The 23,773-nt window shown below is 45.2% G+C and overlaps 1 protein-coding gene across 10 annotated transcripts in view; it reads left to right on the top strand.

Moving 5' to 3' along the window:
• Window positions 1-888: 888 nt before the first annotated feature.
• Window positions 889-23,773, top strand: part of BCL11A (BAF chromatin remodeling complex subunit BCL11A) — a 102,449-nt gene continuing 79,564 nt past the window's right edge. For 5 of the 10 annotated variants that reach the window (XM_032352209.1, XM_032352206.1, XM_032352204.1 and 2 more), the window contains exons 1-3: window positions 1,918-1,997; window positions 2,485-2,662; window positions 9,596-9,925. In XM_032352209.1, the coding sequence (XP_032208100.1) occupies window positions 2,608-2,662; window positions 9,596-9,925 (385 nt within the window). In that variant the 5' untranslated portion in view covers window positions 1,918-1,997; window positions 2,485-2,607. Of the gene's footprint in view, window positions 978-1,917; window positions 1,998-2,083; window positions 2,663-4,292; window positions 4,394-4,897; window positions 4,984-9,595; window positions 9,926-23,773 lie in introns of those variants that run through there. The other 5 variants (XM_032352202.1, XM_032352211.1, XM_032352207.1 and 2 more) reach the window with 5 other exon arrangements.

Here is a 23,773-nt window from a genome sequence, read left to right as displayed (position 1 = left end):
ACCTCTCTGCCTTCCTTAGTGGGGCCCGAAGCTTCGCGGAGCCAGGCAAGCCAGTCATTTTCTAATAGGTTTGAAACTTTACTAAGACAACACGAGAATAAACAGCCGCTCACCGGCGCGGCGGGGAGTGGGTGCGCGCTTGCAAGCCGGAGGCTTCATCTTAAGGCAATAAAGCCCCCAGCCAGGTGGGGAAACGACGGAAACGACGTCCCTAAGACTGAGGAGGGGAAGAGAAGACGCGAGGGGTTGTGGAGCCGCTTGGAGGAGAGGGAAGGAAGGCTCCTCGCTCTGCAGACACACACTCACACACGTCCACCTGCAGCTCCGAGTCTCGCGGACCGCAGCGACCCGCCTCCACCCTGCACCCTCCGCGCCTCCTTCAGACTTGAGTCCGTTTGCCTCTCCCCCTCCCCTGCCCTTCCTGATTTGGAATCGCAACGCGGTCTCGGTGGCGGCGGCAGCGGCGGCTGAGGCTACAGGGTGGCGCTGGCAGGCGGGGAGGCTGGGAGGCGGGAGACGCCGGGGGACTTTGCAGACACGTTTCTGAATAAACTTTCCAATCGCAGGGGGTGCTGTTGCTGTACATTTTACGTAAAACTGAAAGTATCCCACGCCAGAGTGAAGCCCGCTTTTTGACAGCGGCAGCACGCGCGCGCGCGCGCGCGCGCGTGTCTGTGTGTGTGTGTGTGTGTGCGCGCGTGTGTGCGCGACCGAGCGCGTGTGTGCATTAAAGAGACAGGAGTTTATTTCCAACAGGTCTTCTTTAATTTCCCGGGAACGTCTGTGGAAAGGCCGGAGGGGCCGGTAGGCGCCAGGGTTTGCGCCTTGGCTCTGGGCGCCTGAGCAGCGCGGCTTTGACCCAGGGCGGTCACCCCACCACCGTGGTCTCCCCAGCTGCTCCTGAGAGCCAGTCGCTCTCTCTTCATTCCCCATTTTCTTTCCCCGGGTAACAGCACAGGACTAGTTGTGCCCTGCCTGTAAGAAACATTTTTCTTTCCGTTCCTCTGTGCTTTAGCAGTTGCTTTTGAGTGGGAGGGGGTGTGTCCATCCCTGGGACCCGGCTCGAGGACCTCCCGCGGCGCCCGGAGCCGGTTCCCAGGGACTGGAACTCTCGGGACTGCCGGCGCTTTGTCCTCTGGCCCGCGGCCGCTCGGTGAGGTGGACGCCTCGGCGCCTTCCTCGCCCCGGGCCGCGGCACTCCTCTCTGGGGGCTGGAACGTGTCCCCTAGTCTGGCTCCTCGTTCTTTATTCCTTGGTCTCTATCTTTGCGACCCTTGGAAGCCCCGAGTCCGTGCTCCCAGTTTCATTCAGACCCAAAGGCTTGTCAGGGCGCTCAGATCCCAGCTTCCCCCCACCCCCCACCCCCGCCTAGCCCCCGGCTCGGCCTTGTGGGTGCCCTCCAGCTCTGGCCTGCGCCGCCTCCCTCGCCCTAGCCCCCTCTCTCCAGGCTGCCCCGGCACCTAGAGGCCCCGGAGCTGCCTTTCCCGGCCCGCAACCCTCCAAACTTGGGCTGGACTCCGTTTTGCCGCGCGCTTCCTCCCGCCTCCCCGTCCCCGCTGCGGAGCAGTAACTTGGAGGCTCAGCTCTCAACTTCGGGTGATTTTTCTTTGCTATCCTCTCCTCAGGCAAAGTTTCCCGAGCGCAGCCTCCAAGCTCCTGGCTTTCACTACGGCCCCGGGCGTCCGCACGCGGGGAGCGAGCGCGGCAGCCGCTCGGCGGTGAGGGGAAGTGGGTGTGCGCACGGAGGAGGGTGTCCGGGAGTAACTCTACCTGGCTTCGCTCAGCCCGCGCTTCCCGGGACCCAGGCTACAGACTAGCCGTACACTCATGCTTTTTTTTTTTTTTTTTTTAAAGTAATCTTTCATTTTAGGGTCCGCGTCCGGGGCGGGGGGAGCAGGGCGCACGTCTCGCCGCCCGCACCCTGCTCCCCCCCAACCCCGCCGCCCCTTTCTTTTCTCCCGGCCACGCTGCCGCCACCGCGCTAGCTGCGGCCACTGGTGAGCCCGAGGCCCCAGCGCCCCCTCCCCTCCGCCCGCCCCTCCCCCGGGGGCCGCGTCTGGCGTCTGCGGAGCCCCCCGCCCCGCACCTCCCCCGCCCCGCACTGGCCATTGGCTTGTCCTGGTCTCTTTTTCATGTCCAGCCCCTGATGTGTGTCCATTGGTGTGAGCTTCCCCTTCCCTCCTCCCCTTCTCTCCTGCTCGCCCTGCCCATGTTTTGTGTGTCTCTGTCCATCCAGACTCCTGACGTTCAAGTTCGCAGGGACGTCACGTCCGCACTTGAACTTGCAGCTCAGGGGGGCTTTTGCCATTTTTTTCATCTCTCTCTCTCTCTCTCTCCCTCTATCTCTCTCCTCTCTCTCTCTCTCTCTCTCTTTTTTTTTTTTTTTTTGCTTAAAAAAAAAAAAAAAGCCATGACGGCTCTCCCACAATTCATCTTCCCTGCGCCATCTTTGTATTATTTCTAATTTATTTTGGATGTCAAAAGGCACTGATGAAGATATTTTCTCTGGAGTCTCCTTCTTTCTAACCCGGCTCTCCCGATGTGAACCGAGCCGTCGTCCGCCCGCCGCCGCCGCCGCCGCCGCCGCCGCCCGCCCCGCAGCCCACCATGTCTCGCCGCAAGCAAGGCAAACCCCAGCACTTAAGCAAACGGGAATTCTCGCGTAAGTAACCCAATAATAGTAATAATAATTATTAATAATCACGAGAGCGCGCAGGACGAGAAGTAAGAGCGAGGGGGAGAGAGGGGTGTGTGCATGCATTTTTAAATTTTTTCACGAGATGAACCTCCGAGAGTCGGGATAAAAGAGCTTAAAGGGAGGAAAAAAACAAACAAACAAACAAACAAAAAACAAACCTCCTCCTATCCCGAACCACAGCCGTACGTACACTTTTGGGATAGCACGCACCTTTTAATTTTTATTTAATTTACAAAAATTTGACTCCTCCTCTTTCATGCTTTCTACTGCTTTATTTCGCTTTTCGATAAGGAATGCAATGATTTCCCCTCCAATTTTGCAAAATAATGAACAATGCTATGGATGCGAACAACTCTCTTGCAAACCTAGAGGAGGGAGCTGAAGGGGAAAAGGGGGGTTGCTTGCACTCACCGAAGGAAGGAAAACGGGGCGGGAGGAGGGGGCCCAAGCCAAAAAAACAATTCCCTGGGAGAAAAGAGGTGAGACTGGCCCTCGGACAGCAGCGCGCTCACGGTCAAGTGTGCATCTGGAGGAAAGTAGTCATCTCCACAATAGTGAGAAAGTGGGATTGTGGGAGGGGGCCCCCCGGCGCTCTGGAGCCTGCTGAGTGTGGAGAGGGGCCGCGGCGGCCGGGAGAGCTTGGCGACCGGGAAGGACGAGAGTCTCGGCCGGCGCTGCCGCCTTTTGTTCCGTCCCGAGGTGGGTGTTTGTCCCGCTGCCTTTTGTGCGGGCTCCTCGCGCTTGCCCTTCCGCGCCTCCGCCGCCGAAGTGCAGGAGCAAGGGCCCGGGGCAAGCGGGAGATGGAGGGAGGGCGCTCGAGCGGCAGCCGCTTGGGTTCCTGCTGCCCGCCCCTCCCCGCCGAACCTCAGTGGCGGCGAAAAGACGTGAAAAATAAGATAAAAATAAAAACAAAAATAAAACAAGGCAAGAGGATGTAAAATTTCTTGCCCCCAAACAGAAGCCAAACGCTCAGCCAGCCGTTTTCTGCGACGCTCTCCTCTTTGACTCCCCCACCCCCCCCTGCAAAAATCTCAATCTCTATTAGAGGGGGGAAAATACAATTACCCCCTTCCTAAAACCCTTTTAGTTGCAAACTTAGAGCGCCGTCGGCATGGAGAGGGAGCGAGGAACTCCCTCCTCTTACTATTTTTTGGAAGATTTTCAAAAAAAGTGGAAGTGGATTTTGATTGGGAAAAATCTCGTGTCTGAATGTTTACAAGCACCGCGTGTGCGGGAGCCTCCTGCCAACAAACAGACAGAGGACCGAGCGCGGCGCGGCAGCCCGGGAGCGGGCGGCGGCGGCGGCGGGGCCTCGCCCGGGCCTCGCCGGGCCTCGCCGCGCCCCCGCCCTGCTCGGGATCGCCCACCCCGCGCCAGCAGTCTGCCAGCCCGCACAGCGGCAGGCCGAGCGGCGACTCCGCGCCAGCCGGGTCCACAGTGCACTCTCGCCCCCAGCACAATGCCCAGACGTCCTCCCAGCCCACCAGACTGCGAAATCGGTTGGGGAGAAACTCAGCTTTGCGAAGCATTTTTATTTTTCAAAGCAACTGAAAAAGCACTCTGCTCCCCCCTACCCCACCCCCCGACGTTCTTGTCCGCAGCTCCGGACCGCGGGGAGGTCACCACGTGCTTTCCTTGCCCCGCTCCCACCGGGTCTGGCCGCTAGCCCCAGCCTCCCGAGCTCTGCCTGGCCAGGTGTGGGGGGGGGGGAGTGGGGGTTGGGGAAGTGGGCAGAGTAGTATGTCCGTGTATGTTTTGGGGGAGTGTTGGATCTCCGTACTCCGAGCACCCCACCCTTCAGTTCCTGCCCTCTAACCCGGGCCGTCTTGGTCAGTGGTGGTGGCGGTGGTCCTTTTGAGCCTTTATGGGGGTGGTGGGTGGATTACTGGGTCCTGGCTAACTGAGTGCGTCCGGAAAGGCGGGCGGTGGGCACTTAGGAAAGTTTGGCAGCCGGGGAAAGAAAGGCGTGAGAGGGCCCACATTCCTTCCCCTCCTCATTCGTGACCCTTATTTTAATTTTTGATGCAATTTAAAACCATCACTTACACGCTGTTTTATATTTATTAAAGGGTTGGGGGTGCGCATAAGGAGTTGAATTTTTCACTAGGCCCTGGAACTTGTCACACACTTCGGAAGCTCCCCCGCCCCGGCACGTTGCGGGGCCCTCCCTCTCCCCACCCCCGCGCATCCCTCCCTCGTCGCTCTCCCCCGCCCCCCACTCCCCCGGCCGCGCCGGATGCGGAGCAGACACGGCGCGCGGCGGTGTGAAGTTACAGCCCGGCCAGGTACCGGCGGGAAGGAAGGGCAGTGTTCGCAGGACTCGGGAAAGCCGGGCCCTTCTTCGGAAGGATGCACTGGGGCTCAAAGGACGGACTAAGGCGTGCAGTCCGGGCTGCTCCCCTGTCCCCCACCCACCCCGGGTCCATCTCTGAACACTCCAAGCTGGGTGGGTTTAGCCGGCCTCTCGCCTAGTCTCAGTGCGGTCTTTGGGTTAAAGGACTAGTATGGAGGGGGTGCGGGGGCCGCTTCTTTCTCATTTTCTGGGTGCGCAGAGGGGGCGGGAGCCATTCCGGTCTTCAAGACCCCCCTCCCCCCAGTCCTCCGCTTCTTGTGCTGACTGAGCCATTCGGTCGCTAGGAGGCAGAACAAGATCAAGAAAGCTCAGCGAACTTGAACCTGTACCAGAGCCTCCCCCACTCTGCGTTTCTCCGCCTGGGAGGGACGAGCTTTGCGAGGGTGGGGGTGGGGGAAACGGACGGTTAGGCAGAATTCCCTTTCTCCCCCCATCACCCCTTATGTCTTTGTTCTTCATTTTGACTTTAAAAATGCTTCTGGCCAGGGCTGCGGAGAGGCGCTGGGAGCGCGGCTGACAACCCGGTGCGCCGGCCGCTGAGTGGGGTGCAGTTTTCTCTTTGGGGGCAGGCATTTTTGGTAGGGGGGGAAAGGAGTATGCACTCTCAGCCTTCGAGGCAAGGCCAAAGGGCGGGCTCGAGCAAGTTTGCACTTAGTCTCCCGATTCACTTCTACCCCCACACCCTCGCGCAAAGCACGGACAACGGCGGCTACGGCGGGCTTGCACCGCGGTCTGCAGCCCGACACTTGGCTCCCCCGCCTCCTGCAGCTCTCGCCTCAGAGCCCGAAATCACAACAATAGTAATAGTTATCATCATAATGATGCGGGCTAGCAGCATCATTAATAATGAATAACCGCAGCCGCCGCCGCGCTGCGCACACTCGTGCCCGGAATTGCGGGAGAAACGCATTTGCAGAGATTCCCCCAAAGTAAAAAGTGTGAGCCTGGGGACACAGAATGAATTTCAGGGCCCGCGCTTGAGGTGTGTGTGTGGTGATACCGAGACTACACCAGGTTAACCGGCCGAGTTTCCCAAGCCCCACTTCCCATTTCTCCAACTGGCGGGGTCTGGGAACAGTGCTCACGCTGAGGCAGGGTGGTACCGCGGTGGACGCGGCAGTAGGGGCCCCTGGCTGCCGGTCGCCTCCGGCCTGGCCCGAGCCCCACGGACCGGCAGCCGCTGCTGCACGTGTCTGCAGCGAGTGCTGCCGGAGACTGCAGCCAGCAAGCTGCTTGCTTTGTGCCTCAGAGTCCCGGCGCCCAACTTCACTTTCTGCAAAGCCCGCCCCCGCCGGGTCCCCTGCCCCGGGCCTGTCGCCCTAGCCTTCGCTTTTGTTTCTTTGCTTTTCCTCTCGGCATTTCAGACTAGGTTTGCTTCCTTACCCTGTTAAGACAATCAAAAGGAAGGACTTGGAAAGCAAACTTGAAGGCATACCTCCTTTTCCCCCTCCCATTCCCCCAGCAGCCCTCGTTTCTCTTGCTCCTTCCCTACATTTCTTCTAAAGCTTTTTTTTTTTTTCCTTCTTTAAATTTATTCCTTTACAACTGCACAGAGGAAGGAGATCTCAGTCAGCCGCTGGGGCATTGAGACGTTCCAGTCTGTTTTGCTGTTTTAACGCAGAAGCATTTTATTTTGCATTTCTTTCTCCTCTTGTAGAGAATTCGCAGCTAATTATTATGATTATTTGCCCACTCCCTTCCACTTCAATCCTGGACTCCCCGCTTTGTAGCGGGAGGTTTAGGCCGGAGCTTAGAAACGATGGTATTGTGGGGGCGAAGGAGGATGGAGTTGAATTGAGGGAGGGGGTAAAATGGCTGAGGTTAGGAATGTTTTTAGGGAAAGAGGAATTTGCATTAAAATACAGAGAAATTATCAGATGCCCAGAAAGGAAATGTTGATTACCACTGAGAAAAGATGTCAATGCAAATCAGTAGACTACACCAAGAGATTTGTATTTTCATATTTTCTTTGTGCCCCACTTCGACTCATTTTTAATAATATAGCAGCAATAAGAAGAACACCTTTTGGTATTTCTCTGAACATTACTAGCCAAATGTTTTGCAAGAAGCCCGATGTTAGACATATTTCATACATTAGGATATAATTCTTGTTAATTAGCAATAATTTACGTTAAGAGCATAGAAAATGTTGAGGTTACAGGTTTTATATCTGTACATTTGATCATCTTGTTATTTTCAAGAACTTTGCCTCCTATAAAATTAATTAGGTGAAATGTGGAGGTGTAATCAGCAACCTCTGAATTACCACTTCATTTCCTGGTTTTGATTGTAAATCAGTTCAGTCACTACATTTAGAAGACTTTAACCAAGTCTGTTTGCACCGCATTACCTTTAACTATTTGATACCTAGGAGAATATTTCCTTTTGCTCCTAAATAATATTTCCACTTTCAGAAATATATCAGGCCTTGGAGATTAAAAAAAAAAAAAAAAAAGAAAGGATCTTAATGGTGGAGTTCAAAAAAAAAATTTTTTTTTTTTTTGCAAAGGTTCTACGTAGTACTAACTTTAATGAAGCAAAATATATTATCTCTGAGTCTTTCTTCAATCTGTGAACCTCAGCACTTGTAATTAATGCTCAACAACAACAACAAAAGCCACATTTGTTGATGTGGATTAAAAACCTTTAATTCAAATAGCAGGGATCTTGGAGATGACTTACTTATTCGGTTCCTCTCTTGGTCAAAATGAAAGCAAATGTAGGAGAAAAATGACATAGAGGCATAATGCAAAAGCACTTACGTTTATCTCCTTTTATTTGAAAAGCGTGCATGTAGTATTCTGTATTTATCTTTTGGTCAGTATGTTGGGCAAAGAAACATAAGTGCTTACCTTGCTGTCTTTATTAGTGGGAATATAACCTTCATATTCCTGTGGTGACCTTATGTTAAATTAGTAGGAGTACCAGAGGCTAGAAATTATGACATGTCCTACTTGAGCACAGGTGCAGCTAGGCAGGGCTCTCTCAATATTATTTCACCCAGCACATCTGGGAGTTACTCCAGATCTTCCCCCTCAATATTCAGCCTGGGTAGGGTTGAAATAAATTTAACCTGAGTTCACTGGATTTTTGCACTTTATCAAAATCGGTTCCAATATTCTACACTCAAATTAAAATCTATTTTTTGATTCTCTGTGGCTTTAAGTTCATTAAATGTGAAATTGGCAGCTTGCTAAAGAAGGTCAGACTGATTAACTGTTTAAGACTTGTACATTTTCTGCTTCAGTTTTATTAACTGGCAGCATCCTGGATGTGTTTTTTATTTTGTGATTTTTTTTTTTTTTTTTTTTTTTTTTTTTTTGGCTAGAGTAAGCATATAGTTTCAGGAGCAGAGACTTACCAACTCTCTTTTTCCCTTTGGAAGGTTAAAAAATGATAGAAGCTGTTCAAATGAGATGCTAGAGTATTTTGGTGCAAAGTTAAAAAAAAAAAAAGGAAACAGGAATGAAAGACATATCTACCTTGTTATACCGTCCACTGGTGATTATGTGTGTAGAAATAGTCCCATAATGAAGCGTTTTGGAGCTCATTCAGAAAATTAGTCAACTTTGACAACATTAGGCGAAGTATTTCAAGTCTAAAGAAAGGACTTCTCAGCCTTGTTCTGAAATGTGGCGTTTGCTTGACCATTCTGATTTTTACGTGATGGAGGCCACCAAGTGCAAACATGTTTAGAATATTTTAGGCATTCCTTTCTTCCGAATGAAAAAATGACTAATTGGCTTATTTTCTTAAGTACTCAAAAGTATCCCATTTAGCTAATGTGTCTGAGAAGAATTGCCAGTGAATTTGGTATTTCTTTGATTTTGTGGCACTGCTGAGTGTAAGATCAGAAAGGTTTTTGGCAGTATGAATTATGCTGTGTTATGATTATTATTTAGATCCGTTTCACAGGTGAATGCAGTCGTTTTCTTATTATGGCGGTGTACATGTGGCACATTTTCTGTGTGATATAGTAGCTTTCTAATTTATGTAGTTATGTCTCTGTGTACTTTGGAGTATATACATTCACACACAAAGGGTACGTGTATTTATCCACCTCCCCTTTTATTCTCTGGCACAATGGACAACTTAGTCTCTACGAAAAAAGAAACAAATTTGGTTTCAGTCCATGTTTTTACCAGTTTGGGGGGTAGTTATTATTTAAGCTTTCTTTATATTCCCTGCCTTAAGGATTTATTTAACAGTTAACATTGTTTCTAAACTTGCAAACCAGATACAGTTTATAGTGTGTGTGTGTGTGTGTGTGTGTGTGTGTGTGTGTGTGTCTTCTCAGGAGTTAGGCAAGTCAGAGAGTTTTCTTTAAGTATATGATGATTTGCCTCATTGATAAATTTGCTTTCTTGTTGATAACCTTCATATCCTTATATGTTTTAGGTGCTCATGGTTTCTGGGTAATATATGAAGGAAACCAGAAACACTTTATTTAATGTGGCGGGATGGGGTGGGGTTGAGAATGTATTTCCCCTATTTCTCTCTTCTCTGGCGCTCTAATAATTGTGCTTTTGTTTCTCCAACCACAGCCGAACCTCTTGAAGCCATTCTTACAGATGATGAACCAGACCACGGCCCTTTGGGAGCTCCAGAAGGGGACCATGACCTCCTCACGTGTGGGCAGTGCCAGATGAACTTCCCATTGGGGGACATTCTTATTTTTATCGAGCACAAACGGAAACAATGCAATGGCAGTCTCTGCTTAGAAAAAGCTGTGGATAAGCCACCTTCCCCTTCACCAATCGAGATGAAAAAAGCATCCAATCCCGTGGAGGTTGGCATCCAGGTCACGCCAGAGGATGACGATTGTTTATCAACGTCATCTAGAGGAATTTGCCCCAAACAGGAACACATAGCAGGTAAATGAGAAGCAAGGAGAAAAGCTGTTTGCATGTTTTCTTTTCATTTTCAGAGGTGCTGTAGCCAAAGCACTAAGGAGTGGTGAAGTGCTTTCTGTATTTCTCCAGGTGAACTGTCCATGACAGCCCTGTAATGTTAAAATAATCATTCCTATTGCTTCCGTCCAGAACACAAAAAAATAAATATTTTCTACTTCACTGAGTCAGATGTAGGTGCTACACACATCTGATACCCTCTATCTGGGTCTACTGATGCTGAATTTCTCTTCCTTTTTTTCTCCCCTTCTCATTTTTAAGTGTTGAACCTTACTATATGCGGCCCAGTTTCCACTGTCCATCTCTAGCCATGGTGACCAGTTGGAGGCAAAAGTGGCCACACAGACATTTGGTAGTTGGGCCGATGACCTCTTTGATTCAGAATACCTAGTCAGACCTCCCTAGGGGTACAGTTAGTCCTCAAGGCTTCCATGAAGTGGGGTGGGCTGGCAGGGTGTTTTGGAGTGGGTAGAAAGAGTTAACTGAGCTTCAGGGCTAGCCTTGGATCCATATTGGCTGTCAGCCCGTATGGGGCTGTAATTAAACACAGCCCCGTGGTGGGATGACACCGTGACCTTGACTTTAAGATGCCATTTTCGACTGGCCAGGCCAGAGTAGAGAGGGCAGTTGCTGAAGCGCACAGACATGCTTACTCGAAAAGTTTAAGGGCATGTTGGAAATTTCAAAAGGTTGGTTTGACAGGAACGGCTGCTCCCTGCATCCTGCCTCCTCAGCTAAATGATAAATGCTTCTCTGTGCTCTCTCTTGTCTCTGATGTGGTTTTGACAGATGTATCTTGATTTTGTTTGTGGTTTACACAACCACATGTCACCCTTACAAATGTCCAGTCCAGACTTCCCCTGTTTCTGCTATAACACAATGTAAAAATTCTCTTGGAAAAATACATACACATATTCAGCAGCTCTCCTTCCTTCGGTTAACTTTAGCAGAGAAGTAGCTAGGTGTGTGGGTTTCTGAGCAGCTCACGGGGAAAAGGAATTAGCGGCTAACAGAGGGACTTAAATCCCTACTCTAAGTGATAAACAGCAACCCTATATAGTCACCCTTAAAATGTGTTTTTGTGAAACAACAGTGGCTTAACACTCAAGACAGAGTGAATGCAGAATATGTGGTGACAAAAATGCCAAGCCTGTTGGTGGGTCCCTTTCTTCTGTTTCCCCCTGCCCCCTCCCGTAAAAGGCAGAAGGTTTGTTCAGTTTTAGGAAAGATAGTGCATATAATCAATTGATTCACTGAAACTTGTCTTTCTGACCTAGTTTGACCACAGAGTTGAACTGTAGTAGGTCAGTGGTCCAGAGGGGATTAAATGTCGTATTATTTCTCCTTTCCCCCTCTGAATTTGATCATTAAAATCAAACGTGGCATTTTCTTTCTTTCTTTCTTCTTTTTCTTCTTCTTTTTTTAATGCTTTCTGTAATAACCCTCAGATACTTTTCGTTTAGTGAAATGAGAAATCTGTACCAGAGAAGCTGCATTTATAAAATATTTTTCTAGAATCCGCCACAGTTAGCTTATGTGACATGTAGGTTAAGATTTCATACCCCCGCTCCCTGTTCACGCCACCCCCCCCCCCAGTAGGATATGGCAATGACCATTTCCATGTGCTGTCTTGTGACTGGAAGGAAAACGTAAGGCATGATTAATGAAGCAAGAGCAGGCGGAAGGGGATTTGTCGTCTTCGGAGATCCAAAGCCTTTCTAAATCACCAAATATGGAGTAACACTTGCGTGATGTAACATTGTATTTACATATCGAGCTGCTCGTTTAAAAGACAAAACACAGTGTCTGTCAAGCAGGAATTAAAACCACACTTCTTACTGAGGTCCCAAATAGGTTATTCACTCTCAGATTAACCAGCTCCAAAATTCTGTGCTTCTGTACTTAGAAGAGGAATCTAAACGCTGGGGGAAAGGCACTATAGTGAAAGCTTTTTACTTTGTTGTGAATCTACATAAGGAAAGAAAAGATATTTTCCTTAACTTCTGGTTGTCGTGAAGGTTTTTTTTTTTTTTTCTTAAAACCTAGTGTAATAGCAGAGCCTAGAGAAGCACCCCACCCTGCCAAAAACAAGAATGAAAACAAACACAAAAGAAAGAAAAAAGAAAGCAAATTTAAAATATGTTTTAGAGTGCTAATACTAAATGATTTCACTGAGATGAAAAGCAGTGTAAGGTAGCTAAGATATTCAATGGGCGCACCAGCGCTGCAACCCAGGTGAGGTAAACCTTTCATGCACAAATAATTACAAAGCCTTGATTCCTTTCATTGTGTTTAATCACCTGTTCCCACCCTGGAACTGGCTGAACATAAATAGCGTGGTCACATCTCAAAGCGAGATGTCAGTAAGTAGAATCACAACTTCTCATAATTCAAGTAATGAATTAAGAGTTTCCTATGGTGAAATAACATTCTACCATTGCACATAAATTAAGATGCCCTGGCCCTCAGGTGTTTCTGAAGGGAAGTATTGGAAGACGGCTGTGCACTATTACTAGCCCATTTCTCTCCAGCATGTCTTCCGAGTTCCAAGTCTGCTTTTCTTTTTATGGCAAGGAAGGAAACAATAAGAATAATCACTCAGTAGATATTTGAATTGTGTCACAAAAAAGAAAGGAGAAGCAGTGCTCCGTATTAGGAGAGAGATCTATTGATGAATCTCTAGAAGAATATGTTTGGCAACCACATAAAAGTAGTCATTTAAGAGCGCTGTATAGGAAAGGCTTTATTAAAGTGATGTAAGTTGGATTTGAGCTCACTGTGTTCTGTGCCATTTTATAGGCAGGAAGCAGGAATAAAACAGTGACAGATTTTCTTAAGATAAATAAAGCTTAGAATTTGGGGGCTTTCAGATAGGAGAATAAGGTAGAGTTCTTTAAATCCTTAGTAAAGTGATATGCATTTTGACTGGACACAGGCCTCTCCAAGATGAGTGTTTTTTTAGAAGGGATGATTTTTACCTGGCTAATAGAAGGGGCTGGGCTCTAGTACTTCCCACCTGTACGTGCATTAACACATCGCTGTTAATCGGGTTGCTTTTTCATTTCATTCAGATATTCAAAATATTGTGTGACTGTGATCCATTGAGACCATTGCAATAGTACCCGTTTAACTGGAAATGAGCAGGTTATATTGTGGGGGGCCCAGTGCATATATTTGTGGGTCAGATACTCACCATGAGGTATGAGTAGCCTGTGACTGGCAGTGAGGCCTTTTAATAGGGGTGTTGCTGTGTTTTCTAGTCTCCTATTTTATGATGGGGGAAATACTACTCAAAGAGTAGTGAGTGGGAAACTGCTGTTCAGTTACAGAAAAGGCCAAAAATATAATCCCACAATGTCAGATTTGAGGTTTTGGCTTATTATGCACAGAAATCTTCAAATTAGGATTGGGCTGTCATGAAGTTAGCTTTTTAAGAGAATGGGAGAAAATATGACCAGTGCTATAAAATGTAGTCAAGTCTACTGCCATTGATAAATACTATTTTTTTCTCCTTAAAATCATGAGCATAGGCCTTTATATCAGGGTATTTCAAAATTATTTGCTTAGGCAATATACCTCATCACTGGATAAGAATATGTAAGATAGTTACTCTAATGGTGGGAGAAATACTAATTCAAAACAGAAATACAGCAGCATGTTACTTAAAGGTAAATCAAGTATAACATACTTAAGCTTTTCAGAATCTAGCAAATCAACTTGCCTTTTCCTTTTGTACCCGTTCTAATTCTTTCCCTAGCTCAGACTGGATTTGGGAAAGTATTTGTGTACCTCATGGTGTAATTGTAAATGAGACTATAAGTTATAGTATCCTAGTATGACTACTTATTTTTAATTTCTCTTTATTCATGTGATTCTGAATAAAAACCACTGACTTCTGAAGTGAATTTTTAGCATGGTAGCTGAAAAAGCAAACAGCAAATAAAAAAACAAAGACAAAACAAAAAAAACCCTAATGTGCTGGTGAACATTTTACTTACCTTTTGAATCCAGAGAATAGAGAATATTGTTTCCTTATATATATCTGGGATTTTCACTGGGAGCCTGTGTTTGTGAGGCCACTACCCAAAGACTCATGTTCATGAGTCTGGGAGTCCTATATACAAGCTGTATTTGTAAATAAGACCGAGAAAGGTTGTGAACTGGCAGCTTGGATGTTTTGTCAAAGTACAATGTCAGAGAAACTCTCTCTAAGACAAATTGTAAATAGAACTGTCACAGTGATTGCATGATTGAGCCACAGAAGTGTCTTACAATTGTTGGCATTGTCAGAGGACTTTTGAAAGCTTAATTAAACACAGTGGCCCGCATGGCTGCTAAATTTGCTTCGGAAAGCCAAAAAGGAAAAAAAAAAAAAAATCTAAAATGTGGAAGATCCCAAAGGTCCCAAAGTTTTTCAGACATTACCCTTTCGGTGACACAGAAAAGATGTATTGTGCATTTTTCTAGTTGTCTTTTATAAATAATAGTTTTGAGAATAGGGCCACGTGATATGAAGATCATCCTGTGTGTGATGTAGAGATTGTGTTAGTTTTTCAGTCTCCTGCTGTTACAGACAGTTAATGTAAAAATGGCCTTTTATTGGAAACACAAATATGTATTCACTTCAAGAACAGGAGCAGAGGGGGAAAGTTTCCTTCCCATTCTCTGTGTTCATTCTGTGAATGCTTAAAAAAACAGTCCTGTAATTTCTTAAATCACCCCATTCCTTGCGTCTGCAAGTTGTGCCTTTTACTTTAAAGGATCTGAAATCTGTTTTGCACACCTTTCTCCTTGTGAATGTGGCATTTAATTGTGGAGCTGCCCATGGGCTGGAAAATGCAACTGGGTGTAGAAACGGGCAGGCAATGTCAGGACAGCGAACCTTAAGCTCAGGGAAGAGGGGAGCTGGATGCATATTAATGGCACATTTTCAAGTCCTGGAAAATCATTAATTTCACACCGCAGCCTCAATGTAGTTTGGATAATGTGGGAGGACTAAATTGGAGTATCAAACGTGCAAATCTTAGGGAAGGATTTTTCAGAATTCCGTGATTTCTTAAGTGAAAGTATTTAGGGAGGGAGAATGGATGAATGGTGGCTGTGCACACTAGTCAGTAAGAAAGGAAGAAAAGTTTGGCTTTCCTTTGGGGAAAAACATGAAATAGAACCAAAGTAGCACAGCTAGGGAAGTGCACCGAGATTGCGGCATTCAATGTGAATTTAATGTACTTTGGTTGGTCTGTTCACACCCTTTACTGCACAAAGGAATCATTTGACAAAATTTACCCCAAGCCCAAGTCTGTTTTTACATACCGTAGTACTAGCTTCGTGCAATAAAAAGCACTTAGCATCCAACTGGACCCAGCCTGGCACCTCGCCACTTTTTTAGCAACAGATTTAATCACCAAGGATCTTTAGTACCTTTCTGCTTGTTCAGATTTCATTTGGGTCATGGTTATGTCAGCAGTGTTGTTATTACAAGGATTAAAAAAGAAAAAGATTTTAACTTAGTGCCCATTTTTAACACTGTCTCAAATCAAGCAGGTTTTTATTTTATGTGTCAATTTGGAGAACATTAATAAAGTTCATAAATATGTTCAGACTATGTAATTTAACGGCTAATAACCAGTACTTTTATTTGCAATGACAAATAGAAAATTGGCCATTGTATCGCTCCCTCCTCTGTTCTTTCCTCCTACCCAGGTAAATAAGCGTCCTTAAACTGCTTCTCCCTTTCAGTTATAGGGTATAGAGGCTCTGGCCAATATCAGTAAATTTACCTTTGTAATTTGCCATGTAGTTTTTACAACAATGACCTAATTAATTTGAGCACGAACCATATTATTGCTACTAGAGTCATTTTCTGTCACAAACTTAATTTCCAGGAAATGTAACCTGACGAATAAGAATGCTTTAGCTCTCCACATGTGCTCCCAGAGACCAAAGGCGGGTTTAAAATAATAATAATAAAAAAAAAATGCCAGCATTATTAAAGCCAGTATGCTTGATGCCAGACTCAATTTGAAGCCAGTAAACATCAGACTGTATTTCTAATCAGTTTTAGAATGTAACGTATTCCATATTGGGTTCACTGGAATCTGCCTCTCTGCTTTTTACTGGCCAGCTGCACTCCCTATGCATTTTTAAAACATTTCAGCAAAGGCTTTTGCTGTTCTTAGCAGGGTTAGTAACTTGGGGTCTATTTCTGAGCTCATTCGTCATTCTGCGATGGCATTGAGTTAGGCTGGCAAGGGAAGGATTTGAAGCATGGGGGGTGGTGAGGTCACTTCTGACCCCAGCAGGGAATAGGTGAGCTTCATTTGCCTTTACAATAGGCGCACAGTTACTGCACCTTGGAGGAGCACTCAGGTGCCGCTCAGATGGGCGCATGTAAATGCCGTGTCAGATGCGGAGCCGGAATATTAATGCTCCTTCCACCACCGCACCGTAATAAAGCTGTACACAGCAAGCTTAATATGCAGCTAGTCTGGGGAATTGTGTAAACTTAGATAGCCCAGTGTGAGAGACAGCAATGTAAAAATGCTCGATATGCTACAGTTTCCATTCTTGTTCTCCTTTGATCTATAGCAAAATGAAAACATCATCCTTTCCTCCTCATGGAGTTGTCTCCCCAACTCTGCCACCTCCCAACCCACCACCAGAATTTTTTGCATGTGTGGTATGGAGAAATGCGACATAATTTGTTTCATATGGTTAATTACAGGCGTTTGAATATTTAAAATTTTAAATAGCCGCAGCTCCAGCTTTTCCTGTTAAAAGTATGTGATTTGAACAAAGGGAATACAGTGTAAATATTTGTGGTGATTTGCAACACCCCTCTCTCCCCATTAAACACACACACACAGAGACACAGACACACACACACGCGTGCGCACGCGCACACATGCGCTCGCGCACGCACGCACACACACACACACACACACACAGACATTCGGTTCAGATCTACTGCTGACTTAAAGGACTTCTGTCCCTTCAGTTATACTTTTTTTTTTTTCCTCTAACCAATTTTCAGCTGGAACTCCATTAAAACATTTCACCATTATTTTTGAGTCCACTGTTGCTTGAGATTTTAAAGAGGATTTTTTATAATGTGTTCATTTAACAGAATCAACAGCTGTCAGAACCAGTTGTGGTAAATCCACAAAATGTACAAAAGAAAATACACACGTTTCCTGAAACAAAACACTTGGAAAAAATAAGCTGCCAAGAACTGGTGAATGAGAAGTTTACAGACAGGGAACCAGAGTGTTTCATCTCCGGGTTCACCCTGGAGACTGATGTGAGCGGATCTGATGCAACGCCCCTAGAAGGCTTACCTGACCAGGTGGCCGCTCTGGGACAAGGCACCGTGCAGGCGGGCTGCCCAGGGCTGCAACTTGCTCCTTCTGCCCTCCTTTTTTTTTTTTTTCTTTTTGATCTCTCTGCAGAGATAAAATACCAAGTTCGTAGAGTGCTAAGCAACAAATTATATCCACTAAAGGTGAGATGATCAGATTTAAACTTCCTGTAAAAGAGGTGAGAAGGCGCCCAGCACACCCTTTTCCAGATAGGGTTGGCAGCCTGTTTTGCCGAATGGAACCAGCCCCGCCAGGGAATTCCCAGTGGGACTGTGGAGCAGGCCTGTTGATGAAGGGGATACCTGGGGACCTCGGGTCACTCACAATGCGTTTGTGTTTGTATCTTCACTCTTGTGAGCATTGGCAATGAACAATTACACCTACAATTTGATCTGAGTTTTAGATACAGGTGAGTCCACTGATTAAAAACTCCCATTAAAATGAAGAATGGAATTATTGTGAAGCCTGTGAAGGTGCTTTCAAAAAGAACACAGGTGCTGTTGTGTCCCCCGCCCTCTGGTTTCAGTTTTCTTTTTGAATTTTCTGCAAAACACAAGGAAGCCTCATGCTAAGCATCAGGGCATTTAAATTCATATTCATCAGTTATTCACTTTCTTGGTATGTAATGATGCATAAAAAAACTGCAAAAAAAATCACATCTGTTAATTTTTAGAGAAAAAAGGTGTAGCTTGGATTCTTACCTTAGATGGAGCACAAGGCCCTACATGCCATGTTTGATCTTTTTACATTTTTAAATATCGAGTTTCTTTTTGGGTTAAAAAAAAAAAAAAGAAAACAACAAAACAAAACTCTGAAGCATTTCCCCTTACTGACTCAGGGGTTACCATGACTTCACCATTTATTTACATTTAAGGGGCAGCTCGAAATGAACCATTTACTGCCCTTTTTAGCCCCTTCCTCCACAAGTCTTTGGGTTCACAGCTAAAACAATACGTTAACCAATGTTAAATCTTAAATCTCACGAGTTTCTCCTACTCCATTCTACCCTAGGATTAACACACACACACACACACACACACACACACACACCCCACAACTATTCTTTTATATTTAAAAGTGAACATTGGCTACTGAAGAATGATTTAAAGGCTGCGAAAATTTTTAATAATAAATCGTAACCTTCTCATGTTATGTTTTTGTTATGTTAAGGGGAAAAAAATCAATAAGGAAAAATTTAATTCTGATAAAGATACTCTTGGATCTTTGAAAACAACTGCTGTCCTTTTAACTAAAACATTTGAGCAGCTTCAAAGACTATGTATTTCTTCTGATCTTGGAGCTGTGTGACTGGTAGCAAGAAAGAAAAAAAAATCTTATTCTACATACAAGTGGATTGCTTAACAAGTCTGCACAGACACGTACTTGTTTGTACAATAGAGATAAAAATTCCTGTATAAAAATAATTCAGCTGCTGACAGCAGGCATTGTTGTCGGACCTGTCTTTTGTGCTTGTCCCAGCTCTGGGCCCCCTCTCCCCCCTATCTGCTTGGGACAGCTTGCTGCCTGCAGACTCCTGACCAGAAGTTAATTGCTATATATTAAAGGTATAGGTATTGTATCTAAAGAGGAACATCTCAAGTCTTCCTGTATGCATTCCATTCTCCTTTCTGATGTGATTGCGGTGCTGCCAGCAAGGGGGTGGCAGGCAAACGCTCTAATAGGGAAAATGACTTGAAGGCAGTTAGGGGAAATTTGGCCTTCAGGTCCCATTTGCTCGGCAGTGTAGCATCAGTTTCTAAACTTTTGTTTTTAATCTAATTCTGATTTACTCTGTCACATCCCATATCAACCCTCATTGAACTCTACTCATGTAGAGTAACATTAGTGTCAAACGGAATTGGTCAGGACTGTGGACCTGTGGCTCATACAGATGGTTGTGAATGTGTGTTACACGCAGCTCTGCATCCGATTCTTTCTAATAAATGTTAAAATGGGGCACATTTGTGAGCAGGGCCCAGGGATAAGAGAGCTAAGGGATCAGGGATAGTACCTGGGGTTTTTTGCCCCCTTCTCTCGTCTCCTCTTTCGTACTTCCTTGGTATACCTGCCTTTCAGGTAGGACGATCCCTTCTGGGAAAATGTCTGAGGCTGGAGGTAGGGTAGGTGGGAGGGTTGGGGGAGGCCTGTGGGGGGTAAAGAATGGCAGAGAGAAGTTACTGGAGTATTTTCAGTGAGGGTTTGACACAATCACCCAGGCAGAGAGTCTTTTGGGTCCAGATGCGGAGCAGTAAGCACGGCACGTGGTCCTTTCCGAGCTGTTATTCTCAGTCTGACCTGTACACTAGCCGAGATAGGACTTTCATTTGGGTTGGGTGTATGGGATGGGGGAAGAGGAGGCATTCACTGGGAATTCTCTCACTAGAATTTCTTAAATATCATGAGGTTAGTAAGGTGTGAGTTAGCATTCAAGGTATGAGATAAATTCTTCTCCATACTTGTCATTGGGAAGCATAAAAATTAAAATTCCCACTATGTAATAACTGGGGTGGGGGGTGAGAGGGTGGACACCACGACTTTCTGAATGTCAGCTGTTGTCTGTGTGACCTGTTCCTCTTGAATTACATGCTGCCAGTGTAGGATGGGGGGAACCCCCAGGAAGATAAATACCCAACGACAGGATTTTCACTCCTCAGAAGTAAACCAGATCTCGCTCCTCTGCCTCGTATCCTCTCCTTTCTTGTTCTTTTCCTTTTGGAAGCAGAAACTTCTAAAACGAATGCCACTCTAAGGCGATGAAAAAGCTGTTTTTATACCCCAGTGGATGTTTACACAGGAGACTCAACTTGAGGGGAAAAAGGCTTTTTGGGAGGGTGGTGGGACTCGTGTTAATCTGTTTTGTTGGAGGCCTGTGCAGTATATTGCCTATGCGCAACTCTGGGCTGTTTTTGATAAATTACCATGTTTAGAGATAGGTTTGGCTCTTAAGGGCTTAGTTTTATGAACAAAGTCCGTAATGATGTTTGCAGCCTCTGTTTGTCTCTTAGCCCCTTTGGCTTCACTAGAAGCTCAATGTTTAGTTTAAGCTCAGTCTGGAAGATATAACAATTTTGCATTAAAAAAATGAGGAAATCATAGGAAGAAAAACCCTTTGCTTTTTGGATGAATCTTACTGATAATTTGCTAAAGCTCATTTGAATTTTAAGCACTTCTTTAATCTTCAAAGGCTAAATTGCTTTATGAATATGCATGGTGTGGGCAGACTTCAGTTCATTACCTAGTTGTAAATTCTAATGACCATTAGGTCCTTCCAGTAATTGCGAATTGTTTTGCATTTTTGATTGGCCTATTAACATGTACATTCGGTGCACATCAGGCTGGCCTGTCAGCCTACTGAAGGAGAAAAAAAAGGTGAAAATTGTTTATAGCACCAAGATTCTTAGATTTTCAATCTTGCAAAATTGATGATGTAAAAAAATTAAAGCAGTGTTTTTTCTTCTCAAGATTGAAAGTTCACCAAGAGATTTGACATATTTAATTTACATGATGACTTTGCACTCCTTCATTAATGCAATTTGCATATGAAGCTGTTGTTAATCACTTTTGATCATGTTTTGTGTATTAGCTGCCTCAGTGGCTCTCCTCCTCAGATGCCCCAGCAGAAAGGAGCAAAATGATGCATCTTCTTGCCAAGTTTCCTTTAGTGAATTGAGGAATTAGAAGTCTAACCTTGAGTAATTACATATGTTTTAGCCGTTTTCTTTTAATGTTAAGTACAGTTTGTGGAAGTGTTGGCTGGAAGTCGTTCTCATTTGGGGAGATGACTGTGAAATTCAAGTGTATGATTGAGGCACATCCAGATCTGTGGGGAAATACGTGCTGCCTGTCCCTGTTACCCCGCGAAAGTTGTCGGGCAGTTTCATTGTTAAGCAGTTTGATGTCAGGGAGACTTGAATTTTCCAGCATATTAAGACATCAGGCTTCTCCTTTGGAAGAGAGATGGCTACAAAGTACAGACAGACCTTTGCAACAATGCTTTGGGTTTCTTCTTTCAGTATGTGCCTAGCACCCACACGTCCTGGGCTTGGGTTTGGCTGACTTCATTACTTTTGAGCTCAAGGAAGTTTTCCTGTGGCCTCGTCGGCTTCTGCTCTCCGCGGCTCTGTCTGTGTCCTCCCCTAGTCATGAGAGTAAATCTTGGTCCCTGGGCTCCCGGGTGCCTCCTTCAAGGTGCACGAGTGCCCTGGTTGTGAAAACAAGGTGCTAACTAACGGTTTCCGATTTTTGAGAGCCTGTGATTTTGGTTATTTGCCCTTGCTGTTGAGTGGCCCGTGCTGTATTATTGATGCTCCTCTTTGGTCTATGAGTTTATCACTGGTTAACAAGCAGAATCAGAACACAGAAACTGATATTCTGATTAAAAGGAATGTTTAATGAAAGAAAATAAATTGTGATGGAAAACGAACAGTGTGTAAGAAACATAACTACAGTTTTAACCTCCGAGGGACCCTCACACTGCCCTACCATGACTTCCATCCATACCATGCTAAAAGCATGCTGCAGTTCAAAGTTGTTAATATTCAGCTGGGAAACAGTATCCAGAACACAAATAAATTATTAAGTGCATGAACTTTTTAGGCAGTAAGATGAACTGATGGGGTCCATCTGTGAGATCCAGGGGCTTTTTATTTGTGTGTGTCGAGCGATTCTGCCCTCTCCGACTTCACAGCCTTTGGTCTCCGGCCAACTGCATGCATAATTGATTCCACACGCGCTATCATTTTCTTGATGTAATTGCTTTACTAAGATATGATGAAATCTAATGGATAATTTGCTATTTGAAAATGGGCAAAAAAGTGTTCATACTTTTTATTGGGGGGAGGGCAACAGAGAAAGGGGTATTCAGATGACCAGCTATTTAAGAAAACACACCAAAACGAAACAGGCAAAACTAACTCATGCGCTATGCTTCAATCACGTTGCTTGTGGGTAGGAAGGTCTTTGTGACATATGGAAGCCAGTGTGTAAATCTCTCTCTTTCTATCTCATATCACCCTTCTTCATTCCTTCTTTCTCTGTCTCTCCTCCAAACTTTACAAGAAAGGGATCCTAACAAGGTAAAAAGTAAACAATTTAGTCATCACAGGCCTTATTATTCAGTCTATCCAGGAGTTTTGCCATGTCGGTTTATTTAACTTCCAGGAATGTAAACACTGACACAGCCCTAGAAGCAGCCAGAAAGATTACAGTATTAGAGTTAAAAACCGTGAGCACGGAGTAGCTGTGCTTTATACTCAGCTATAATAACACTTTACATTGAAACATAATGGTAAGTCAAAACCGACTGGAAACTTCTGCTTATATGGAGTACAAATTTCATTCTAATAGATTGGCATAATCTAGTGTACCCAGAGTAGATTGTTATATAATGGAGAAACTGTATAAATGTGTCAAGTACACAAATAATTCTATGGGAAGTAAATGAAAAGTATTAGAATTTCTTAAATCACCATTAAATTTTGTTGGTGGGACAATCTCATTAGGTCCCTCAAAATCATGTGTGGCTTTGCATAAGTCTTTTAAAAATGTATTTTGAGGGAATTTACGGATGTTGAAAACATTGTTTTAATCCAAACCAGTTCATGCTTTAAATGTACCTTAAAAAAATTGTACTGTTTTTCAAAGTACTTAAAGGGAGTGGAGGGGTAGAAAGCATATAAAGTGAATCCATCTCACTGTGGCAAACTGTTTTTCAAGTAAAGTCATAATAATGAACAACACATGATCTGAAATTTGATCAGCAAACATGTACTTATGCCAAGGAATTTTCTTTCTTTCGTTCTTTCTTTCAGTCTTTTCTTAATTTTTTTCTTTCTTCCCTTCCTTCTTCCCTCCCTCCATTCCTTTTCCTTCCTTCCTTCCTTCCCTCTGCCATTCACATACCAAGGTTCTGTAGATCAGTAAAGTAGGGGAAGATCAAATCATAACACACAGAATGGCACAGCTAAACTATCTAGTGGAAGAAACATTAAATTCACCACCGCTAACAACAACAACCACAAAAAAACCTTTTTACAAAACTAGAAATGACAGAATCGTTTTAAAAAGGAAAAAAAAAAAAAAACCTCACCCCACCTTCTGATGCTCAAAACTTCAAACTATTAATAGACCACCAGTGAGATAGACTGTCTTTGTGCCTTGAAATGCAAAATGAGGGAAATAATTAGCAGAGGAACAAAATTCTCAAAATTTGAAGAACTTCTGTGATTACTGGGGGTACAGTGAAAAGAAAATGCAAATTTCTTCCTGATCTTAATTAGATTCGATTGTGCGGTGGGTGTGTTGGGTTTGGGGGGAAAGGCGGGGGTAGGGAGTGGGGGAGGCGGGGGTGGGGGTTGAGGCAAGGGGCTGTGCGATGTGGAGACAGGTTAACAGGGGTCTGGTGGTGTGGGGGGAGTGTAAGGGGGAAAGGTGGCTTCTGGTGCTGGTGCAGTAG

Source organism: Mustela erminea, chromosome 7 (assembly GCF_009829155.1).
Source record: "Mustela erminea isolate mMusErm1 chromosome 7, mMusErm1.Pri, whole genome shotgun sequence".
Taxonomy (NCBI): domain Eukaryota; kingdom Metazoa; phylum Chordata; class Mammalia; order Carnivora; family Mustelidae; genus Mustela; species Mustela erminea.
Note: the sequence above shows the minus strand (reverse complement) of the source record. Positions and strands in the feature narration are given on the sequence as shown.